The sequence below is a fragment of the Euleptes europaea genome, chromosome 14, assembly GCF_029931775.1.
Source record: "Euleptes europaea isolate rEulEur1 chromosome 14, rEulEur1.hap1, whole genome shotgun sequence".
In the NCBI taxonomy this organism is placed as follows: Eukaryota; Metazoa; Chordata; class Lepidosauria; order Squamata; family Sphaerodactylidae; genus Euleptes; species Euleptes europaea.
Genome location: NC_079325.1, coordinates 49,205,540 through 49,224,640, shown reverse-complemented (window position 1 = coordinate 49,224,640; position 19,101 = coordinate 49,205,540). Strand labels below are relative to the sequence as shown.

Sequence of the window (19,101 nt, the reverse complement as noted above, 5' to 3'; positions counted from 1 at the left end):
CCCGTTTCCCACAACAGCCAGACAGATGTCCCTGGAAGTCATGCAAGCAGTGCAAAGAAACCGAAAGACTTTGTTGTCGCCTTTCATCAAACTGGGATTCAGAAGTATACTGGCTCTGAACAGGGAGGTTCCATTTAGTCATCACAATTTATAGCCATTGATAGACCTATCCTGCATGAATTTGCCTCACCTAAAGTCATCTGAGGTGGTAGCCACTACTGTATGTTTAGGTAGCATGGCATAGTGGTTAAGAGCAGTAGTTTGGAGTGGTGGACTCTAATCTGGAGAACCGGGTTTGATTCCCCACTCCTCCACGTGAGTGGCGGACTCTAATCTGATGAACTGGGTTTGTTTCCCCACTCTTCCACATGAAGCCACCTGGGTGACCTTGGGCTAGTCACAGCTCTCTTAGAGTTCTCTAAGCCCCACCTACCTGACAGGGTATCTATTGTGGGAGGGGAAGGGAAGGTGATTGTAAGCTGGCTTGATACTTCCTTAAGTGGTAGAGAAAGTCGGTATATAAAAACCAACTCTTCTTCTTCTTTGTTTGATGGGTTATCTGGATCTCTGGATCTGCAAAGATTTTGCCACTTGCAACTATTGGTCAATGTTTGAATAATATCTCTCCAAGGATCATGGCATAACCCTGTTTTTGATTCCTAGAAGTCAACGCACTCTTTAGCAACCTCCTACATTCTTCCTGCTCCTGCTATAGACATTTCCTGGCGTATGGCCAGGATTTCCCTCATTCCCTCATTCATCTGCCACAGGCATTGTCGGCTAACCGGAGTCAAACAGCTTGGACTTAATTGGCTCAATGTAGCCTCTCCCGTCGAGGTGAATTAATGAAAACTCTTCATCTGGATAGTTTGTGGCCTTGGAGATGAGAACACGTAGAACTCTGCGGTGGCCCAAACTTTGGCACAAGCACGGCGGGGTCCTCATCTTTAGATCAGGTGTTGACGAGGTGCCCTGTGATGGGATTAGCTAGGTTGATGCTGTGAGGGCGGGCAGAAGCCCCACTGGGCAGCTGATGGCTGAACACTGCCGGATAGGAGTTACGATGTTCAAAAGGCCGCTGCAGTCGAGTTGGCACTGGTCCAGGGTATTTGATGTTTGTGTCCCGCCGAGTTACCAGCGTGGTGTTCCCCCAGTCACCAATTCTTCAGAGTTGTCAGTATTGGAATAGGTGTATTGGTATTAACTGAATTAGTTGCACTGACCCTTTTGGAGAATGAGATTCCTGAAACAGGGAAAACGAAGCTCTCTCAGTCTCTGAGGAGGCTGTGGCTCAGTGGTAGAGCATTTGCTTGACATTCAGAAGGTCCCAGGTTCAATCCCTGGCATCTCCAGTTAAAAGGACTAGGCAGGTAGGTGATGTGAAAGACCCCTGCCTGAGACCCTGGAGAGCCGCTGCCAGTCTGAGTAGACAATACTGACTTTGATGGACCAAGGGTCTGATTCAGTATATAGCAGTTGTTTGCTTGTTTATTTCTATATCCCCTAAATGTTGCACGTAAAATACACTGGCCTTGTCCTCAGGCATGGAATCTAGAACATTCCTCAGGCATGGAATCTAGAACACAAGGGAAGGGAGAGGCAGCATGGTATAGTGGTTGGACTGGAGATTCCTGCTTTTAAATCCTCAGGCAAGACAGATTGGTGGGTGACCTTGGGATAGTCATTCTCAGCCTCCCAGGTTGCTGGGAGAATAAAATGGAAGAGAGAAGAAGAAGAGTTGGTTTTTATACCCCGTTTTTCTCTATCGAAAGGAGTCTCAAAGTGGCTTACAATCACCTTCCCTTCCTCTCCCCACAACAGACCCTTTGTTAGGTAGGTGAGGCTGAGAGAGTTCGGAGAGAACTGTGACTAACCCAAGGTCACTCAGCAGGCTTCACATGGAGGAGTGGGGAATCTAACCCAGTTCTCCAGGTGAGAGTCCGCCACTCTTAACCACTACACCATGCTGGCTCTCAAGAAAAGAACCTTGAATGCTACCTTGAGTACACTGGGGGAAGACTGGGATAAAAATGTGACAGATGCACAGATAGAGTGGAGGGACAATGGCAGAGGAGGGAGATCAGTTTGACAATGTGAGTTGTTAACAGGTATTTACATCCATGCAGGATGAGGCTAATTTTCCCTTGCTGGGAGGGAGGTGGTGCTAATGTGAGTTGAGATAGTGGGAGGAGACAGTAGACAATAGACATCCCAGCCAGCCAGGGATCATAAGAACATAAGAAAGGCCATGCTGGATCAGACCAAGGCCCATCAAGTCCAGCAGTCTGTTCACACAGTGGCCAACCAGGTGTCTCTAGGAAGCCCATAAACAAGACAACTGCAACAGCATTATCCTGCCTGTGTTTCACAGTACCTAATATAATAGGCAAAGGAGCCCTGTGGCGCAGAGTGGTAAGCTGCAGTGCTGCAGTCCAAGCTCTGCTCACGACCTGAGTTCAATCCCGACGGAAGTTGGTTTCAGGTAGCCGGCTCCAGGTTGACTCAGCCTTCCATCCTTCCGAGGTCGGTAAAATGAGTACCCAGCTTGCTAGGGGTAAAAGGAAGATGACTGGGGAAGGCACTGGCAAACCACCCCGTAAACAAAGTCTGCCTAGAAAACGTCGGGATGTGACGTCACCCCATGGGTCAGGAATGACCCGGTGCTTGCACAGGGGACCTTTACCTTACCTTTAATATAATAGGCATGCTCCTCTGATCCTGGAGAGAATAGGTATGCAACGTGACTAGTATCCATTTTTACTAGTAGCTATTAATACCCCTATCCTCCATGAACATGTCCACTCCCCTCTTAAAGCCTTCCAAGTTGGCAGCCATCACCACATCTTGGGGCAGGCAGTTCCACAATTTAACTATGCGTCATCAGGTGAGATTCCAGCACGATGTCATCACAGCATCAGGTAGCAAGTGAGTTCAAAAGTGCAGTATAATGTGCCTATAGTATCTATTCTACAACTCCCCCCAAAATATCTTAATTTTTTGGAAGCTTAGGTCTTGGGAAATGTTTGAAAAACCACAACACCATCAACCGGCAGTTTGATTAATCATCCTTGCCCCAATGATGCCCCAGGTAATGAACCTCATTTCTTCCCCAAGTACATTTGTCTAGCTTGATAGGTAAATTAGATGTTTCTATATCATCCAAGATGGGCAATATCTTGCTAGCAGCGGATGAGTAAGATCTGGACTGAGTGTGTTTCTTCTCTGTTTGCAGATATGTAGCCTCAGTGTGGCCAAATGGGTAAACCTTTTGGTACAAACCAAAGGGCAAAAACCAAAGGGGCATTAGCCTTTGGCTCTTAGCCTGTGGTTTGCAGCCTGATGCTTTGGTGTGAGCTGGGCCAGTGGGGTCCATGACCCACCCAGATAAGATTCTAACAATAAGTTACACTAATAAGGGGTCAGCCCTGGTTAGTAATTGGATGGGAGACCACCAAGGAATGTCAGGGCAGTTGTGCAGAGGAAAGCAATGGGTTGGTCTCTTGCCTTGAAAGCCCTACAGGGTTGCCTTACATCAGCTGCGACTTGACGGCACTGTACATACACAATGGGGGGGGGGGAGTAGCCATGATTATAGCAGGCACCAATGACTTAAACATCTGCAGGTCCACCTCCTGCCTGTATTGTTTCTCTCTTCTTATCTTCTGTCGTTAGCAGCTGATCTTAACGGGAGTTGGGAAGAGAAGGAACTGGGGCAATTAGCTGCTGTGAGATAAAATATACATGAAAAGCAATAGATCAAGAGAGGCGACTAGTGGTTCCATTGTCCCAGCCACTCAGGGATCACAGAATCAGGTGAATGAAAGTGGGGATGGAGTTCCAGAGCTGTGGCACAGAAGTCCCTGCCTCTTGCGGCTTCAGAAGTTGGAGGCACACTCTAAACTAGTGGTTCCCAACGTGGGGCACACGCCCCACAGGGGGGCAATTTGATTTTTAAGGGGGGCAATTCGAGAATGAGTTATTAACAGTGAATTTTTTGCATTTCTTATGGTACTAGGGGCCTCATATACAGTATATAAATATATATTGCTACGTACATATTTTTAAAATTAAGATCAGAATGTACACGGCGGTAAGAATTATATGTCACAGGGGGGGCATCAGGATTTTAGAGATGCTTAGGTGGGGCACGGCCAAGAAAAGGTTGGGAACCACTGCTCTAAACTCTAAAGATGACTCCAACCAATGAACGGAGCGGTAAGGGAGCAGGCATTCCTTTAATTAACCATATCCTCTGCTGATGGATCACTTCGACTTGATGTGTAAAACTGCCTCGGAGACTCCTTTCTCCTCTGTTCCACCAGAACTGGAAGGGCACATAAAGAGGAGTGTTCTCCGTAGCTGAACCCCGGTAGAGTTAACTCCCTTCCTCTGGAAATTTGCCAGTGTCCAGGATTTTGTGGAAATGCTAAAAGGGTTTCTTGTTAAAGGTACTTGCACTTGACCAGTCTTGATCCATTTATATAATTGTTCATTCACTATTTTGTTTTTTTCCTGTGCCTTTAAGAAAAAATAGGCAAGTTTGCACTGTTGTCAGTACTGGAAGGAACTGCACTGTGATGGTTTTGCTGCCAATGTTGCTATTTCACTATTTGATTGCTTTGGAGTGATTATTTAACACCCTTGTGCCAGCGTGGCGTAGTGGTTAAGAGCGGTGGTTTGGAGTGGTGGACTCTGATCTGGACAACCGGGTTTGATTCCCCACTCCTCCACATGAGCGGCATAGGCCAATCTAGTGAACCAGATTTGTTCCCCACTCCTACACACAAAGCCAGCTGGGTGACCTTGGACTAGCCACAGCTCTCTCAGCCCTAACTACCTCCCAGGGTGTCTGCTATGGGGAAGGGAAGGGGATCGCAAGCCGGTTTGAGTCTCCCTTAAGTGGTAGAGAAGGTCGGCATATAAAAACCAACTCTTCTTCTTCTTGTGCTCATCTCATTGCTCATTTTCATAACAGGTTGCGAGTTGCACCTAGAATGTGAGATGTGATAGAAATATTTGAAATAAACAAGGGGGTGTGTGCCTTGAATGAAACAGGATATCCGAAGAAGCGAGCTGTGACTTATGAAAACTCATACCCCCGCCAGAAATTTTGTTAGTCTTAAGGAGCTACTGGACTCTTGCTCTTCTTTACTGCTAGTGACAGACTAACACGGCTCCCCATCGTGATCCATCTTGAATGAAACTGTTCAAGACATCCTCCTTTCTCCCCCTGGGCTGAGGAGATGACTATGGTTTTTGCAATACAAAAGTATGCTGTTTGGTTCTGAGGTCACTCCTCAAACCATTCCAAAGGTGCTGGCTGCCTGTTGAAATAAATCAGTAACAGAAGGACCCTCTGCTTTTGGAATGGGCCTCTTGCCCATCAGGACGGAGCCTGCAAGCTTTCAGCTGTTTTGGCTCCCGCTGTGATCTTTCACCGCTGGTTGGCCAAGCATAGCACCCGGTCCCGCCTTAACGTTGATGGGCTTTGCTTGCTTAAGCAATTTGGCTGCCTTTCCCCACGCACCTCTCAAGCAATTACACTGCTGCTCTGTATGTGAGCGTGCGTGAGATTCCCTTGCACCTCAGTCGCTTTGGTAAAATATTGGCTTCCTCTCTTTGGTTGGCTCTCAGCATGCATCTTGATCGGCTTTGGCTCCAATTTGTTTTTCTCCATTTCCTTGCTGGCGTGGTCTCTCCTGCCGCCCCCCTTCCAGCCCAGCTGATTTATATGATACAATCAGTCATTTATTTGTCTATTCAACTGATCATGTTTATGCAAGGATAAAATTAGGAAACGGAATTTGATGTACAGCCTCATGAGCTCCATGGAGGAAGGGCAAGGATATGAATGTAGTACTGGAGACAGATAGAAACGGCTGTATGGCTCAGTGCAGGGTGGAAGCAGCATGGTATAGCCCGATCTTGTCAGATCTTGGAAGCTAAGCAGGGTTGGTACTTGGAATGAAGACCGCCAAGAAAGTCTCTGCAGAGGAATGCAATGGCAAACCGCCTCTGCTTTGCAGCTGCCTTAAAAAGCTCCTTGCTGGGATCACAATAAGTTAGTTGCAACTTGACAGCGCTTTACCTACACACACCCGGCTCTGAGCTTGGTTGGTTCTGGTTTCTATGGCAGAGTAGTGCTATTTTGTTCAACCTGCTCCCCATCTTCGGAGAGCTTATATGCTAGCCCGTTTTAATGTTCTCCCTTCTGCCATTCTGTTTGGGAGATACAAGAAAATTCCATACTCGGCTAGAGTGTGTAACTGTGTTATGGGGGAGATAGAAAGTATTGACCATATTCTTTTGTACTGTCCATTTTATTGCGAAATTCGTGCTGCCCTTTTAGATCCTTTTCTATCAAACTATGCTAATCAAATCGACGATAGTAAGGTTAACTTGTTGTTATCCTCCCGAAGTTCTGAGATTATTGAATCTGTAGCCAAATTTCTTGGTGATGTAATTAAGAGGCGAGGTAAAATGATGTATAGTGGCTAGGTTTACTCTTTTTGGTTGTCCTTGGTATGCCAATAAAGGTACTGAAACTGACTCTTGTTCAACATTATTTTAACCTACTGAGAGCCAACGTGGTGTAGTGGTTAAGAGTGGTGGTTTGGAGCAGTGGACTCTGATCTGGAGAACCGGGTTTGATTCCCCACTCCTCCACATGAGTGGCGGAGGCTGATCTGGTGAACTGGATTTGTTTCCCCCACTCCTACACACGAAGCCTGCTGGGTGACCTTGGGTTTGGGGAGAGATGGGACCTCAGTAGGGTATAATGCTATAGAGTCCACTCTCCAAAGCAGCCATTTTCTCCAGGGGAAACTGTTCTCTTTTGTCTGGAGATGAGTTGTAATGCTGGGAGATTTCCAGGGTCCACCTGGAGGTTGGCAATCCTAGGGAAATTATTCATTTACTGCCTAATCTGATTGTATCAAAGTATATTTGAGTAAGTCATATGTTCATCTTCGGTCTTCTGTGCAGTCCCACATTGGGACTGCACATGAGCAGGCCTGCTCTGGAGAGATTCTTTTCCTAGGTTAAATTTCCCTCTAGGGAAATCCTAAACCCTCTCTCAGAGCCTCTGAGACCATTTTTCGCCCAGTCACATGGCCCAAGTAAAGAGCATCACTCCCCTCAGCTCCTTCTTCGCCGCAAGTGGAGTAGTTTCTTCCTAATGTCTCTCCAGCGTGCATTCGAATTCTTCAGAGTACACCTTGGCTTACCTTTTTCCTCATCTTCAGCTGTTAGAGAAATGCGAGAATAAATCTTTCTTGGATCCCACTGTGTTTTGATCACTCTAAACGCCATTTTTTTGTGGGGGGAACCTCAATATGTGAGGTGGCTGGCTGGTAGTGAGCCACTTGATGGCCCAGAAAGGCCTTTTCAAGAAATGCTCCCAATCTGGAGCTAAAATGACCCAAGCAAGATGATTTCTACTAAGTCGGCTCCAACGAGTCCGAGGTTGGATCCACAACAAACTTGGACTCAGTCCTGCTCTCCGAGGAGCTCATTGGAGCCGACAACAAAAACCCCTAAATTTAAAACAAAGCATAAAGATCACTCAAAGTCAAACCCAAAGCACGGACCCCACTTGGTTCCAGCAACAGATCCTGAACTTGAGGAAACCATTCCACCCCTGAGGACACCATCCATTTGTTCTCCACCTCATTCATTTGCTGAGAGCAAAATTGACACGGATCCGACACAACCACCGGAACCAATCTAACCACCGGATCTGAATCAAGGGCTTACTGAGAGAGATTGGTCCAGCTGCTTGTTGGCCACCACCGATGCATGTGCCTTGGCAGCCCTATCCTTATTTTATGTCATGGCTTATCTACAGGACTGGAGTGGCTACATTCGCTCGGTTCCGAGAACGGATCCATTTCCTTCTCAGCTCTCCCGTCACAGACGACCTTCAGCTTCAACAACATTATCAGCACTTCCTGCAGCATCCTATGTGGAATCGGTTTTCAAATCCAATGTGGAGGGTCCAGAAGAAAGTACCCTGGGCTCAGAGGCCAGCTCTGAATCTCCATTGGATCCCTCCACTGACAAAAGGGAGGGTACACTTCTTTGGTGTCCCCTTTGGAAGACTTATGTGGAGCAAATGCTACGTATGGCTCACTCACTGGACACAGATGTTACTACAACCCTTGGCGTCACCTCCTGTGTGCTCCATCAGCATACAGAGATCTTCTTTTCGTCAGTCTTGGCATACCTGTCAAAGGGAATGGAGACCCTCTACACCTATGTGCCCAGAGTATTCTACTCACAGATCACCTTCTTCCCAACAGCAATTTAGCCACAGAAGATCCACACCTAGACTTAAGGGCAGTCACCAGGCACTAGCAGAAGGAGTCACTCCCACAAAACCTTGTTTTAGGAGTAGATTAACTCCCTTTTTGTTCAAGTGGCTGGCTATTACGAATGACAAACAAGTGCTTTCTATTACAGAAGAGAGTTTGTTTGACTTCTTCAGAGTACACCTTGGCTTACCTTTTTTTTTAGGGGAGGGGCCATGGCTCAGTGGTAGAGCATCTGCTTGGCATACAGAAGGTCCCAGGTTCAATCCCCGGCATCTCCAGTTAAAGGGACTAGGGAAGTAGCTGATGTGAAAGACCTCTGCCTGAGACCCTGGAGAGCCGCTGCCGATCTGAGTAGACAATACTGATTGATGGACCAAAGGTCTGATTCAGTATAAGGCAGCTTCATGTGTTCATGTACCATATACTGGAAGTTATTTTGTTACCTCCCTCTGAACGCGTAGTTGCAGCTGTTAATAACCAGCTGCCCCAACTTCAACTTGAAATGGAAACTTTGCTGCCGAAGGTTTCTATAGATGAGATATTGAACCCTGATTCCCGTGCAGGTTTCTACTCATGGTTCTTCCTAGTGCAAAAGAAGAGTGACAGTAACAGACCCATTTTGGACTGAAGAAATTTAAATTAAAAGTTTCTAAATTCCTCATGGTTTCATTCGTTTCAGCGTTACGACTATTAAAGATTTGTGGTTTGCAGTGCTTGACTTGCTAGATGCTTATTTTCACATTTCAATTCACAGGGATTATAGAAGGTTCCTCTGCTTCAGATTTGCCAGAAGAGTTTTCCAGTATACAGCCTCCCATCTGGGTGGCAACAACACCATGAGTTTTCATGAAATGTATGGCACCAGTCTTTGCCTCCTTCAGACTAAGGGGCTGTACAATATACCCTTACCTAGATGACTGATTCATAGCAGCCTCTGCTAGAGAACTGTTATCAGGGAACCTAGGAACCATCCTCCAAGTTTGCAAGGAATTGGGTTTAGTAGTTAATTGGGAAAAAAAATCTAGGCTTGACCTTTCTCAGTCCATTAAGTTCATAGAAGTGGTTGTACGTTCTGCTACTGGTAGAGTTTTTCTCCCACCCCAAAGGGGATCCTCGATTTGCAGTCTGGTTGGATGATTCATGACCAGTCATTTTTAGAGTGCTGGGACCATTCAACACTTGCTCGGTATCATGGTCTCCACAACAGCTGTGCTCCCACTAACCAGGCTGCTTTTCATGTGGCCACTTCGATTATAGTTTGTAAACCATTTTAAACTGGGAAGAAGAAGAGTTGGTTTTTATATGGTGACTTTCTCTTCCACTTAAGGAAGAATCAAACCGGCTTACAATCACCTTCCCGTCCCCGCCCCACAACAGACACCCTGTGAGGTAGGTGGGGCTGAGAGAGCTCTAAGAGAGCTGTGACTAGTCCAAGGTCACCCAGCTGGCCTTATTTGTGGGAGTGGGGAAACCAACCCGGTTCACCAGATTAGTGTCTGCCTCTCATGTGGAGGAGTGGGGAATCAAACCTGGTTCTCCCGATTAGAGTCCACTGCTCCAAACCACCGCTCTTAACCACTACGCCACGCTGGCTCTCACTGGACCCACTCCCCATGCAGGAGATTCGCTGTCCCAAAACAGGTCCTCAGGTCACTTAACTGTTGATATAACAGGGGCATCCTAATATATGTTCTTCCTTTTTATATGCCAATAAAGGATTGTGTTGTGTGTGATATAACAGGGGGGGACCTGTTTATGGAAACCCCTTTTGGGATACTTTCACGTGACATTGTGGGCACCCCTGATGCCTCCACTGTAGGCCGGGGGGCTCATCGGCAAGGTTTTTCCATACAGGGTACGTGGTTGCCATCTGATGCTAAATTACATATTAACATTCTGGAATTTAAGAGTGTATTTACACTTCATGATTTAGGAAATCAGTTCATTATGATAAAGCTGGAAATAAACCAGAATTGAGATTGATGTGTGCACTTGGAAGCTATGTTTGGAAGCTATGGTTAGCCCAAACCATGGTTTGGCGTGATCTTATATCAAATAGTTGCCATGGTGATTGATTGTATGCAGTTGTAGCTGTTTTTTCCCCCCGCAGCTGTAGCCTTTGCTGTTTTGTAAGTTATGTGATGTATGCTACCAGTGTTCCGCTGGTGGAAGCAAAACCTTTACCCGTTTTTCCCAGCAGCCTTCTGTGACCCCTGATTGAGGAAGGGGTACCGTCGCAGACAGAGAGCCCCTTGGCTCTTGGGAGGGGAACCCTGCAGTAAAAAAGGAGAACTGGGCAATTAGCAGGCTAGCAGTAATATACAACCTGATGTATTGTTTTGGCAACTGGACAGCCACAAATGGGTTTTATCTGAAAATGGGGAGGGGCTGTTGCTCAGTGGTAGAGCATCTGCTTTGCATGCAGAAGGGCCCAGGTTCAATCCCTGGTATCTCCAGGTAGGTGATGTGAAAGGCTGCTAGCTGAGACACTGGGTTGGATGTGCCCTGCAGATCATAATTTGCCTGCCTCTGATCTTGACTCTATTGTGCATGTGTGTCAGTTCACGCACACGAACACTAAGGTGGCATGCAATGCTCAGGCTGCTGTTGCAAAGCCCACAGCTGCCAAAGCTTGCTTTGAACTGCTGCTAATCTGTTGTAGGACAATTACATTGCCCTTCCATCTGCATGCCTTTACCTGAGATCGAAATGGTAGTATCTTTAATCAAAATTAATCAAGAACAAACAGCTTCTTGACTTGTAAAGCCGTGCAGGTCAGAGTAAATGAATACATTGTGCGGCTGGTGGGGAAGAGCCTCCAGTTATATGTAGTAGCGAGGTTGTGTGGCTTGCAAAGTGATCCTTGATATGAGAATAAGGCTGTAGCAAGCATATTTCTCTTTTCATTGGTGAAGTAGTAGAAGTTCTCAGGTTCTTGCAAAAGATGCTTCGAACCCCCTTAGCATTGTTCTCTTTCAGAATGCTAGATCCTTGGATTAAATTGTGGCCATCATTTGCAGCGTTAGGGAGACACCTGCTGTTTTGCTTGCATAATTTTATCCTCTGTCCCTCTTTCTTGACAATGTTATGAATTAATGTATGTGCTTTTTTTTCTCCTTTCAGGGTGCCCGAGGCCCAGACGGACCAGTAGGCGAGCTGGGGTCCCAAGGTGCCAAGGTGAGTTCTCCCCATCACCCACAAGAGTGGGATTGCTCTTGTGTGTGATTTGAAATTGTTCATAATGTGTTGGGAAAACAGGGACCTGGCATCTTTCAACCATTCATTCATTCATTCATTCATTCGGCTGAGAGAAGGTTTATGTCCTTCTCTCAGCCCAAAAGGTTTCCAACACAGATAATGCTAATAACTTGAATTAAAACAGGTCAGTAAAAAAACACACACACCAAAAGCATCTGCAAGAATCCTCACCAGAACAACCGAACATCCCATCAGTAAAGATAACCAAATACAGAGGAAAATCTTTTTGGTCTTTAAGATGCTACTGAACTCAAATCTTGCTCCTATACAACCTAGTTGCTATCATAGAAAGTAGCCGTCATGTGGCACCCTTTGGAAGGTTTGATATACTGTATGTATGGTCTTATGTTTATTGTCGTGTTTAGAGTGTTATTGTATGTCTTTTTGTTATATAAATAAAGTATTTATTAAAAAGCTTGCTCCTATACAGAGGGGAAAGGGTGAGAAAAAAACCCAGTGCCTAGGTGTACAGAGATGTTTGATCCTGACACTTCAACCTCAACAAGCTGGATGTCAGGCAGATAGGAAGGCCCTGACACCTACAGAGGTGTATTAGTTGCTTACTTCAAAAAGTGGAGCCATTCAGAGTGCAGCTTCTGAAGAAGATCAACAGTTCCCACACAGGTCCGTATGTTCTGCAAGGAAGAAAGGTGGCTAATAAATGTTTTAAATCACTAAAATAAATGTGGAAGCAAGAGGTCCTAGCCCTGGAAGACCAGCATTTAAAACCAGTTTGGGTTGGATTTATGGGAAAGGCCAAGATTAAATTCCAAATTGTGGGCGGGACTGGTACCAGACGTTAAACACAATCAAAAGCCCTGCCTGCTGTTGTCTTCTGTTTCTTGCTGGTGGTCAAAATGGATAGTTCAAATGTTCTTGAAAGTACTCTCTGCTTTATATGGCTTCAAGAGGAAGGAGCAGCACCTCTGCAGGGGATATCGAAATGGTAGTATCATTAATCAAAATATTTTGTGCTAGGGCGACATCGTTGAGTTAATTCATCAATGAGAATCATTTTGATCAATTAAAGCAAAGCCCTAGATTGATTGTGCTGCAGATTTTAAAAAAAAAATTATACACATACTTATTCAAATTACAATTCTCTGCATTCCTCTACCCCTTTACAAAAAGGGCCTGGAGAATCAGGATTGCTGCAGCATTTTAATGCATTGACCCCTTTCAGATAAAGTTGTTTCATTTGATTATCAACAGATCATCAGAATCCATCCATTGACATTAGCATCAGAACAAATAGCTAGATCAGGCAAGAAGTGGTGGAAAGAGGGAGGGTCATGGTGTGGGAGAGAAACAAACAAAGGTCTGGAAGTAATCCTGAAGAACTGGAGGTTTATATTGCTTCGGGTTGGATTTCCCCTCTCCTCCAGGTCTCATGCACTTCTCACTGTTCCCTGTTTCCAAGAATGCTTGGCAATATTTAGAAAGATTTCAGGGCTCCTGTTCACCTCTTGGACTGGACAGTGGTAAATTCATTCCAGATGAAGGAATATTCCTCAGTTTGTAGATAGGGCTGAAGGCTATGGCTGCAATCCTAAGAACACTTTCCTGGGAATGAGCCTCATTAACTAAAATGGGACTTCTGGGTAGGCCTACCTAGGTCTACTCCAGAGAAGGTAGGGTTACCAGCTCCGGGTGGGGAAATACCTGGAGATTTTGGGGGTGGAGCCTGAGGAGGGCAGGGTTTGGAGAGGGAAAGGACTTCAGTGCCATAGTCCAATTGCCAAAGGGGCCATTTTCTCCAGGTGAGCTGATCTCTATCAGCTGGAGATCAGTTGTAATAGCAGGAGATCTCTAGCCACCACCTGGAGATTGGCAACCCTAAGAGAAGGGTTATGGGATCTGTGAAACAGAGTGACTCAGCAGGAAAATCTGTTTCTGGAAATTACCTTTCAGATTGTGGGCGAGGGCTCATGTGACAAATAGATAGATAGATAGATAGATAGATAGATAGATAGATAGATAGATAGATAGATAGATAGATAGATAATGTTTATTACGGTCAATGACCAGCACATTCATGAGACTGAAATCTCCTGCATCACAAAAATAATTTCTCTGTCTATTAAAGAAAAAGAAGGATACCAGAGACAAGGTGTTTTGCTTAGCTGTGCACAGTGCCAATTGGTCACTTCCCCCTGCCATATCCCAAGTAGTTTTTTCCAAGTTTAAAACCACTGAATTTTTTAAAAAAACAAAACAATAAAAACACGTAAGCAACCAACATCACTTCAAAAAAGCAGTAAAGATATAAAGCAAAAGTCAAAACCGGCAGTCTGTAATAAAATCTATATATATCAAAAGAACATCATGGAACTGAAAACACCAGCTGCCCTCCACAATAAAATTGCTTGCAGTTGTTTCTGCAAATTCAAAAGGGAGGGAGCCTGATGGACGCCCTGAGGCAAGGAAGTCCGTAGTTATGACTAGTGAGATATTAACACGGAGGAGGAACTTTGCTAGCTTGGCAAGTAACTTGGCAAATAACTTGGTCAGTAATTATTTTGGAAAATAATTCCGAGTTACACATGCCTTACGTGTTTGTATATCCCTGCTGGTATATAATTAGGTGTCAGGGAGAGACATGCTGTTTTTCATTGTGCCGAGAATGTTTGTAAATGGGATTGCGTTCAGCTTTGTGAGCGGCCAGGTTGCCCATTTCATTTGTTGTTTGTGAGAACTAAAACTCAGAAGAGCCTTTGGGGGCATTCGTAGAAGTATGTTGGCAAGCTGAATTCACTTTATTTTTGCTCTTTTTACGAACAGGGCCAAACAGGGCACCCGGGCAAGTCGGGACCAGATGGGCAGCAGGTATGTTGCTTGTCTTTGGGGGTGCTTTGAAAAGGATGTACGAATTGGTATCACCAGAAAATTTGGGAAACCGGATTGTTGCTGTCATTGTAAAACCACTGCATCACTCTGGTTCGGTGGCTTATTCTGGCTCATTCTGGCTCGTTGGGATGTTCTCAGTTACGCCTTTAAATTTACCTTTGAAAATCCATCCTTGTCCCATCCCTTCCCGGAAGATCTGTGACTGTAAATAAGAGGGTACTTTTTGCGCCATATTTAGGCAATAGTACAGTTGGGAGCCATGCATGGTAATGCTAATTGGTATCATTAAATTTAAGCACTCTTTGAGCATACCTATTCATAATCAGAAGGGTCAACCCACCGTGGATCTACCCTTACACACACATACACATCCGGTCACATATTCAGTCTTCCATAAGCTTAGAAATGTCCAATACTGCTTGTTTCCAGCCAAAGCCAGCTGTGCACAGTGTTGATTGGCTAGTCCTTGTGACATCACAAATCCACTTCTTCCCCCACCTCCCCGTAATTCTTAAAAGTTTTAAACAATTAATAGGATTTAGAATAAAAGCAACGAAGCTAAATAAAACATTTAATTGGATAAACTTGTATGGAGCGTTGTCAGACAGGATATGCAGAAATCTTTTTGGACTTTACAGTGCTACTGAATCTTGCTCCTATACAGAGGGGAAATAATCTGGGATGAATTCAGATAAAAGTACATATCTTCTTTGGGGAGTGGAGGTGGGGGGGTGAAGTTGAGCCAACAGACCTTTATGTGTGAACTATAGGATCCCCCTTAGCTCTGTTCCATGTAGGATTCCATCCTTTTCCGTTCCCTAGGGATTCGATTTTAAGATTGATCTCTCAGACTTCATGAACTTTGAGAAGCTGAATACCAGCAAGAGAGAGAGAACAGTCCTCCCTTCACTAACTAAAAGAAAATTAACCATAGACAGTGGATTCGGGGAGGGGGGAGGGGGAGTGCCATGGTCCATGATGCTATAATTTTGGGATTGTGGCAGAAGTGCACCCATAATTCTTCAAGGCTCCCCTGTGTCTGCCAGGCATGGACATGAAAATTCCAAGGTCCCTTGGAACACCTATGCAAAATTTAATGAATCTAGATTTACGAGATCTCCCATTCAGATTCTCTCATGTGGCTTATACGTGGGTGGGTCATCCTATATACACAATGAAACAGGAGAGGGTTGACAGTTGCATACATAAACCTTTATTGGCATAATAACAGCATTTTGGGTTGACTGTTACTGTCTGTGTGTTTCATACTGGCGGGTTTTTTTACCTTTCCAAAACCTATCCTAAGCCTGGGTCCTTTATACAGGATTCTTTCTGTCCCCCTTCAGCAATCTTCTGGAATTTCACATGAAATGTCCCTGGGACAAGCCTGTCTTTATGCATTCTTGGGCAAATTCTGTGAAACAGCAGAATTTTTGAACTGTAGAAAGCTTGCATGATCTTCCTTAATGGATTTCCTAACAGCTTCTTGAGTTGGACTTCCAGCAGGTTTTGAACTCATGACTGAAACTGTATTTTCAGGGAAAGATAGGAGAGATGGGAGAGATGGGACCCCGCGGCTTCCCCGTAAGTTCTTGGTTCTAGTTCTGTATCACCTGGATAGTCCTTTATCAAGAATTGTTTTACAATTAAAATCTTATTCCACAACTGGAATATTAGCATAGATTCTGTGACACAATATATACAGACAATGACTGATTAGTATGACAAATTAACTGGTCTGTCATCTTTGAAAACTGAATACGTTTGCTTTCTCACCCTTCAATGAAAGAAGGGGGCGGGGCCTTGGCTCAGGTGGTGGAGCACATGCTTTGCCTGCAGAAGGTCCCAGGCTCAGTCTCTGGCATATCCAGTTCAAGGTAGCAAGGCTGGAGAAGATCTTTCTCTGCCGGAGATCCTGGAGAGCTGCTGTTGGTCAGGATAGTTGAAGCCGAGCTGTGTGGACCAATGGCATGGCTTGGCGTAAGGCTTCCTATGTTTGCTCGGCTGTGGCTCAGTGATAGAGCACATTCTCTGCATGCATAAAGTTCTACTTTTAATCCCTGGGAGATTTATTAAATACAGTCATTCACCAGCATAACAATTTTTAAAACCCCAATCACAATAGTACACAATCGTACAATAATATAATTAGCAAGCTGTTTCACATTGCAACATCGATCTCCGTATTCTGGTAGCAATACAGCAAAACTTTGCCACTGTATGTGAAAATTCACCATTAAAACACTATCATGACTGGAGTGGCTGCTAGTGTATCCAGGGAACCTCGACAGCAGAGGCAATATTAGGTGATTTATGAGATCCCTATAGAATTCACAGTTCAGTAAAATATGAACAGTTGACTGGCTCATGTTTGATTTTAATCTCTGGTACATCCAGTGGAAAGATCTCAGACAGCAGGTGTTGGAAAGTTCACTAGGTGGGCCAAAGATATGATGCTATATAAGTTGACATGTGTACAGATTAGTGGGTAAGCAGGGCTGTGAAAGATCTTTGCCTGAGACTTTGGAGAGGCTGAGTTGGTGGTGCTGAACTAGATAGAATTAAGTACCCTAAGGTCAAAAAACTACATACAAGTTCACAAGGTTGGAAGAGACCACAAGGGCCATCCAACCCCCTGCCATGCAGGATCCCACAATCAAAGCACATACAAAAGGGCCAAAATGAATACTAAGTATGAATGATCTTATGAAAATGTATCTAATATATTTATTACAATAAAAATCCACTGCTTGTCTAAGGCCCTAATGTAGCCTCTATATTTCTATTGGACATATGAATATATAACACAAATGGACACAAAAATAACAACCAAACATTTAAACCAAAGGTTTGGCCATACGCTTCTTGGCCGTGGGGCCTTTTTTAGTGGTTTACATACATTAAAAAAAAATAATGAAGAGCCCCGTGGCGCAGAGTGGTAAGCTGCAGTACTGCAGTCCAAGCTCTGCTCACGACCTGAGTTCGATCCCAACAGAAATTGGTTTCAGGTAGCCGGCTCAAAGTTGACTCAGCCTTCCATCCTTCCGAGGTTGGTAAAATGAGTACCCACCTTGCTGGGGGTAAAGGGAAGATGATTGGGGAAGGCACTGGCAAACCACTCCTCAAACAAAGTCTGCCTAGTAAACGTCAGGTTGTGACGTCACCCCATGGGTCAGGAATGACCCGGTGCTTGCTCAGGGGACCTTTACTTATACATACATAAAATACAGAATTCAATTACATGAAAAATATATGTCAGTATACCAGCCTTTATGATTGAGTCTAAAATGGTGTTCTGAAAGATAAATGGAAGAGAAATGTGGATTTTTATTGTAATAAATCAATACATTTTCATAAGATCATTATTTGTATTCATTTTGGCCCTTTTGTATGCGGTTTCTTGACCTTAGGGTACTTAATTCTTCAGTTTTTAGGGTTAAGCCCCCCCCTTTTTGTTGTGGGCTGAACTAGATAGACAATTGGCTTGTGTCAGTAGAAGGCAGCCAGATTGGAGGGCATATATGAAAATAAGAAGCTTTGTTACAACCTCAGGCCACAAGTCATCTAGCACAGTCTTTCTCTGACCAACAGCCACTTTCCAGAGCATCAGTCTATCCCGCTTCTTGAGGGCCAGGCTTTTTCAACAGAACCTGGACCAGATTCATTAAAAAAACCTCTCAGGTTGTTTGGCCCTGAGATTCTCTTACCTGGTGATATCAGGGACTGAATTTGGGGTCTTTGGCACAAAGGAAGGCAATTCCTTCTTTCTAGCTTTCCTATCATGGTGGCGTTCCATACCACCTTACTTATGTCGGTATGTTTGTCGGTCTTCTTTTATGTAAAACAAAATCCCTTTTGGCAATAAAATTTGAAGAGATTATGAGCCACTGCTGAGCACGGACTCCCCAAGAGGAGGAGGGGGTAGCCAGGCCAGAAGACTGGCAACATTGCATGATGCTTCCACCCTTGCAGTGTTTCCTCTTTTTTGTAACGTATTCTGAAATAAGGTAATTTAGATATCGCAGCGTGCCTGTATATTTTATTTTGCCATTCAGGGATGGAAGGAGCTGCTGCAACTTTCAAATGCTCTGCATAACACATTTTTGCAGTCATAGTCAGATATTGTTTTTTGATATTGAACAGGTATATCCTTAGTATATCACTTTAAAATGTAATTATTCCTGTTGGGTTTTCCCCTGATGGGTGCATTCCCCCTCCCAGTACTTTTTAGCTGTGTGGCTTTTTATCTAAAGTATTTACGAGATGCCAGTGATACGGCAGGGAGGGATGAGAAGTCACATGCCCTCTGGCCCTCTGACTCACTGTTGTCTCATCTCACGCAGGGTATCCAAGGACATTCTGGACCCCAAGGAGCAAAAGGTCCTCCAGGAGACCCGGCAAGTACCTCACACAGCCTTCTCCATCCCCCTGCCCCGGTCTTAATCCAGCGTGGTGTAGTGGTCAAGAGTGGTGGTTTGGAGCAGTGGACTCTAATCTGGAGAACCGGGTTTGATTCCCCACTCCACATGAACAGATGCCAATCTGGTGAATGGGGTTGGTTTCCCCACTCCTACACATGAAGCCAGCTGGGTGACCTTGGGCTAGTCACAGCTCTCTTAGAGCTCTCTCAGCCCCACCTACCTCGCAGGGTGTCTGTTGTGGGGAGAGGAAGGGAAGGAAATTT

General features: G+C 44.9%; 1 protein-coding gene across 1 annotated transcript in view; it reads left to right on the top strand.

The window, feature by feature from the left end:
• COL27A1 (collagen type XXVII alpha 1 chain) overlaps positions 1 to 19,101 on the top strand; it is a 349,655-nt gene that overhangs the window by 220,699 nt on the left and 109,855 nt on the right. Inside the window, exons 29-31 of the mRNA XM_056860156.1 lie at positions 10,132 to 10,167; positions 11,436 to 11,489; positions 14,352 to 14,396. Coding sequence (XP_056716134.1) covers positions 10,132 to 10,167; positions 11,436 to 11,489; positions 14,352 to 14,396 — 135 coding nt within the window. The remainder of the gene's footprint in view (positions 1 to 10,131; positions 10,168 to 11,435; positions 11,490 to 14,351; positions 14,397 to 19,101) is intronic.